Consider the following 6,331-nt stretch of genomic DNA (forward strand, 5'->3'; position numbering starts at 1 on the left):
AGTCAATGTTCATACATCTATAATAAGGCAAATTCTGAACATTTTTAAAACAATGTTCTGTAACATTTTAACTTAAATAAGAAGCATAATGCCTGGTGAGGAGAAAGAACTACATTCCAACCTAAGACCTTCATGCTAACTGTGGTAGTGATAGTGTCTTGGTTTAGGACTGTTTATGTGACACAGGATCTGGATTGCTTGCCCTTTTTGATAGTACTATAAATGCTGGATTTGTACAGTAAAATTCTCCAGAAGAATAGCAGAATATCCATCCTTGCCAAGGAAATTCAGAAGAAGGTGGCTCTTGTGGGAGGCTTAAGACCCTGAACATACAAGTCTACCACAGAATTGTTGAGCAGATAAAATGTTCTGTTTTGTAAAGTTTAAGTCCAAACATTTATAGCAACGGTATTGCGGGATGTGAAGTGGGGTTACCATTCAAGAATGTCCACCAACATCAATAAATTCCATAAGGAGAAATAATTCGTCCTTGAAAAACTGATCAGTCAATGTTGATGTTGCTCTTTGGGTCATGAGGGTATGTTCAGATGTGGCGGAATTTTTCCGCTGCAAATGTTGGTGCAGATTTGGGGCAATTACACAACGAATCTGCACCAATATTTGCATATTTGACAGGTAATTCAGACGTAGCAGAAACACAGATTTCAGTATTTAAGATATATAATGTTAGCATGAGGACAGTGAACCAAGAATAGATGGATAACAATCTGACGTTCTGCCAAGTCAGAAAACAACCCAGAATTCTAATTTCTTACCTTAGTCATCAGATACAACTGAGCTCTGATATTGAATAAATCAGAAAGTATAATAATACAAGGATATCAAAGCAGGTTATATAGAGAGCAGAACAATATAAAGGAGCATTTTTGATGTATGCGTATTAAATATGAAATTCGATTCACAATGTGGTAGAAAGAAATACAACAATACTGCAAGAAAATACTGAAATTATGTAAAAGACCAGAAAAAGACCATTGTAATATATTTAGTGTCAGGCACAAAAACATAAATTCATCTTTTGCCCCAAATGATGTCGCTACATGCATATAAAGCTTTACTTACCAGAGATCCCCTGCCATTCTCTTCTAGCCTTGTTATGAGCGGCCAGTTAGTCTACATAGGAAATATGCCCTCTCCTATGCTGGGAAACTCAACACTTCTCAGGAGTGGTGGCACAGCACCGGATTAAAGGAACTGTCCAGTTTGTCAGAAAACAGGATACCTAAAAATGAGCTAATCGAGACACCACAGGCGACATGAAGCATTGAAATCAATCAATGAGCTGGGTTCTACTCTACTGGTCTGGCTAAGGCCCTTTCACATGGCAGTATTTTGCTTCAGTATTTGGAAGCCAAAAGCAGGAGTGGGACCCAAACACGGAAGAGGAACACAACTTCAACTATACTTTTTCTGTTTATTTACCATTCCTGGTTTGGGCTTCCAAATACAGATACAAAATACTGACCAAAATACTGGCATGTGAAAATGGCCCAATAGAGAGGAGTCCTGAGCAGGAGAACCTTTAATGCAGCGGCCTAGAAGAGAATGACGGGGTACTGAGTTTTTCCTAGAGGAACTATACCGAAAGTGCTGTACTTATCCCATAGTCTTAGAATAACACGTTGCTATCAGTGCATTTGGAAGAAGACTTCAATAATTCACACATGAGAGTGAAAAAAATCATTGACAGAACATGTTGCAATAGTTACTACAAAGTCAAGCAGCAGTAAGAACAGATGTACACAAGCAATTTTTGTTTGCATGATTATTTGTATGCATTTGATCACATCTTAAAACATGGATAAGGACGTTTGTGTCACATATTTGCCACATTTATTGCAATTATGTCACTTGGTAGCACACCATAATTGTAAAGCATTTCTATGCCACATTATATGATGGGGGTTATCATCCAATGGAACAAGGCTTGACATTACAAACAAAACTTGACAACAAATTAGGACTAATCAAATTGACAAATGTATCCCGGGACATTGCATTGGAGTAACGCTGCGCTCACAAGTCGCGATGTGTGAACAAGGCCCAGTAGGGCCAACCCAATGCTTAGGTTAATGCTTAAAGATATATTGATCCATTGCCTTTGTGAAAGTTCCATGAGGTATATTCAATGAGCTCAACGCCTGAAGATAACCAAGAAAATTGTAAATAGATATGATTAACTAAATGCTAACGTTTTAAGAATTACGCAACAAAAAATTGCTCATGTAACAAAACTTGAATTAGGATTGAAAGAATTAGAAAAGGATTGCAGAGAATAATAATGAGTAATGGGAGAGATGAGAGATAAGAACAAGGAAGGACCAAATGTATAAATAGATTTGAAAGAATCTTCCAGTATAAGGAGAAAAAGAAGTCTGGATTATTTCGTATAAGGGTTGTGGGAAATATTAGTACCGTACACGCATGTAAAAATCAAATCAGATGAGCGGCAGTTATAAGAAAGGAAGAGTTACCCAAGATGGCTGCTGTGTGCGGCGGAGTGGCGCTTCTCTTCATGCTGGTACTGACTTAAGGTAGACTGCAGTTCTGTGCTGCGATAACCACGGTCGTAATGCTGATGACTCTTTTGGTAGAAGGGCAAAGACATCCTGCCACCTCTGTTCACCCTTTATACTAGGTTGAAAAATATATCCATTTATTCATTTATTTGTTGATTATTTTGATTAATGTAAATGTTAGTCTTTTATTTTTTTTACTGATTTATACTATTAATTAGTTATAACATCCAAGAACGTTGTCACCTACACCAATTAATAAGAATTATTAGCGCTTCATCTTACACTGGGCATTCAAGAGTTATTTTCAGCCAGATTGCCAGTCAAGGCTTTTTACTGACCCCACTTAGCCCGTCATTTGAGCTTACAGCTCCTGTCAGAGCTCAGAGGTGTAGCTGGCTTTCCTTCATCTGGGACAAAGATTCAGTTTGCTGCACTAGACCTGTATCTAAATACCCGCAGAGCTGCTTGTTGGCGTCCCCCCTGGCACCCAGCACCCGGGCACAAATAATATGAATAATACTGTACTCATAATATTGATAAAATAAGATCCCGACATGGTTCGTTATCCCGCCAGCCCATTGATAAATCACCTCTTTAGAATCAGCCTATTTTGGGTAGGACGTAGCAACTTTTTTTGTTTTTTCTTCCTCGCCATAACTTTTTATATTTTTCTGTCAATGTAACTGTACGAAGGCTTGATTTTTGCAGGGCAAGTCATATTTTTTAATACAACCATTTTGGGGTACATTTAGAATATTGATTAATTTTTATTAGCTTTTCTTGGGGGGAGAAATGGAGAAAAACAATCCCGCCATCTTTTTTTTGCATTTTAAATTTACATTGCTCACTGTGCAGAATAAATAACATGTTACCATTTTTTCATGGGTCTATACGATTATGGCGATACTAAATATGTATACGTTTTACTACTTTTGCACAATAATAGCAAATTTGATGAGAACTTTTTTTATGTAGCTGCATTCCGAGAGCCATAACGTATTTATTTTTCCGTCGATGTAGCTGTATGCCGGGTTATTTTTTTTCAGGACAAGTCATATTTTTTAATAGATCTATTTAAGGCATACACATATAAATATGTTGGTTAACTTTTATAATTTTTTTAAGGCGGGGAATAAGAAAATCATATACGGTTGTTTTTTACACTGTCCAGTGTGCACTTAAAATAACGTTGTAACTTTATTATGTGGGTCGTTACCATCGCCGTGATATCATATATATGTATTTTTGGTTTTTAACTCTTTGGTAAAATAGAACCATGTTTTATGGAAAAAAAATGGTTTTCTTTTAATTGTAATGTGAACACGGTTATTTTCTTTATAATGAACCTTTTGAAATTATACTTAATTAATTTTTAAGGGAAGTTCACAATGCGATTGTTTGATTGCTCCTATAAGGCCGGGTTCCTACGTGGTGTAAACTCTACGGAATTTCCGCAACGGAATTCTGTGCGGAAATTTCGCAGCATTTCCAGTAGCAGCAAAGTGGATAAGATTTAGAAAATCTCATGCCCACCCTGCGGAAAAAACGCAGTGTAAACGTTATTAAATTCACCTGCGGTGCAGAATTTAAATTCGCAGCATGTCAATTTATGCTGCATTTTCGTTGCTTTTCTGTTGCGGTTTTACACATTGAATTCAATGGAGATGCAGAACCTGCAACAGAAAGCCAAGTATTGCGACTTTTGTGGCAGAATTGCAGCAATTACTTACCCATACTTACCCATAACTACGTACTTTTTCCTGCAGTCCAGCCTCCCAGGATGACGTTTGATCCCATGTGATTGCTGCAGCCAATCACAGGCTGCAGCAGTCACATGGGCTTCAGTATCATCCCGGGAGGCCAGACCGGACAGCCAAGGAAGGATGCGTCACCATGACAATGGCCTAGGTAAGTATGGGTGTTTTTTAAATTTTATTTCTACGCTGCTTACCGCAGTGAAAATTCCGGCTGAAAAACCGCACCCTAATGTGCTGTGGGTTCCAGGTTAGATACGCTGTTTTGACGCAGCGTATCCGACCTGTGGGAACCCGGCCTAATGCTTTGGTAGAATTCCATTTGTCAAAGCATTATTGCCTGTCAGCCTAAGGCATAAAAACATAGCAGGTCTGGGGGCCTTTGGCCCTGACAACTATTAGCACTCAGTGATCGCGTCACAGGGTTGCGGATCGGGAAACTTAGGGAGCCCCCTTCCCTCTATAAAACCCCAAGAGATGCCATGGTCGCTATTGACCACTGCATCTAAGGGGTTGAATGGCCGGGATCAGAGTTATCTCCGATCCCAGATGTTGCAGCAGAGAGACGTTTGTACGTCGAGGTGTGGGAAGCTAGTCCTCACCATTATATACAGTTACGTTGTAGTCAGCAAAGGAGTAAAAGGGGTTTTTCAGGATTTAAACATTGATGGGCCATCAATGTTTGACAAGTGGAGGCCCAATCCCTTGGTTCAGTATAATAACGGGGCTACGGCAATGCAGCGAAAGGGAATGAGCTGCAGTACCAAGCCCATATGTGAGTATGAACAAGCTGCCCTTTATTCTGTTGATCAGTGGGGGTTGTGCCCTTACTATTAAAATATTGATGGTCTATCCTGAGGATAGCCGAAAGTAGGTTCCAAAAGAGTTAATTGATCACTATTTACTTTTGTAGGTTAGTCCTAAAATCTATTAGGTTGTGACGATGACTGCTACAGTGGTAGAGAAATAAGCGCTACTGGTAACAATTAACTAGCTCAAATCCAGAAATTTTTCTCAAGCTTGAGCCAAGCACATTCAACCAATATTTGTGTAATGATATTCTTAAACAGTAAACATTTCATGAATATTAAATATATTTTGCATTATGCATGTTATAACTAAAAGATTACCTGAAGATGAGAGATTCAGCAATGTCCTTAAAAGAACTCACTTTCTGTCAACTCATTATCTCAGAAAACTTGGTTCTACTAGACATAATTAGATGTTTCTGCTTTAACGGGGATGTATCATCAAAAAATTATATATTATTTAAACTAGGTTTTTATTTTACTCATATTTTGTTTATTTCTGGTAAAATATTCCAGTTTTTACACAAGCCACTGTAGGAAATATACTAGACTGTTTTCTGCAGTTTACTTTGCTGTGTAGCCTAGGGCAGAGTAAGCAGAATCATTTCATTATTATGAGGCATACATAAGGCTGGATGGCAACACTACACATACACAAGGCTCTGTATGTAGCTCCACTGCCACTCCCTGGTATCTGGGGGAGGGAGCTTTACTACATCTTTTCCTGGAGACTGTATAAGGGTATGTGCACACGATAACGTCAATTACGGCTGAAATTACGGAGCTGTTTTCAGGAGAAAACAGCTCCTGCATTTCAGACGTAATTGCTCGTACTCGCGTTTTGCGAGGCGTCAATTTCGGACGTAATTTGGAGCTGTTCTTCATTGGATTCAATGAAAAACGGCTCCAATTACGTCCCAAGAAGTGTCCTGCACTTCTTTGACGAGGCTGTCATTTTACGCGCCGTCTTTTGACAGTGACGCGTAAAATTACAGGTCGTCGGCACAGTACATCGGCAAACCCATTGAAATGAATGGGCAGATGTTTGCCGACGTATTGGAGCTGTGTTTTCAGGCGTAATTCGAGGCGTAAAACGCCTCGTTTACGCCTGAAAATAGGTCGTGTGAACCCAGCCTTAGTCTATTGACACTTTTCTGACCAAACTATGGCTAATTGCAGCTGTTATAAAGCAAACACACCCTGCTGCACTGTCTATACATAACCAAAA

General features: G+C 39.0%; 1 protein-coding gene across 1 annotated transcript in view; it reads right to left on the minus strand.

The window, feature by feature from the left end:
* Positions 1-2,629, minus strand: part of MYOM1 (myomesin 1) — a 98,405-nt gene extending 95,776 nt beyond the window's left edge. Inside the window, 1 exon segment of the mRNA XM_075826378.1 lies at positions 2,496-2,629. Coding sequence (XP_075682493.1) covers positions 2,496-2,629 — 134 coding nt within the window.
* Positions 2,630-6,331: the final 3,702 nt, after the last annotated feature.

This window comes from Rhinoderma darwinii, chromosome 5 (assembly GCF_050947455.1).
Source record: "Rhinoderma darwinii isolate aRhiDar2 chromosome 5, aRhiDar2.hap1, whole genome shotgun sequence".
Classification (NCBI taxonomy): domain Eukaryota; kingdom Metazoa; phylum Chordata; class Amphibia; order Anura; family Rhinodermatidae; genus Rhinoderma; species Rhinoderma darwinii.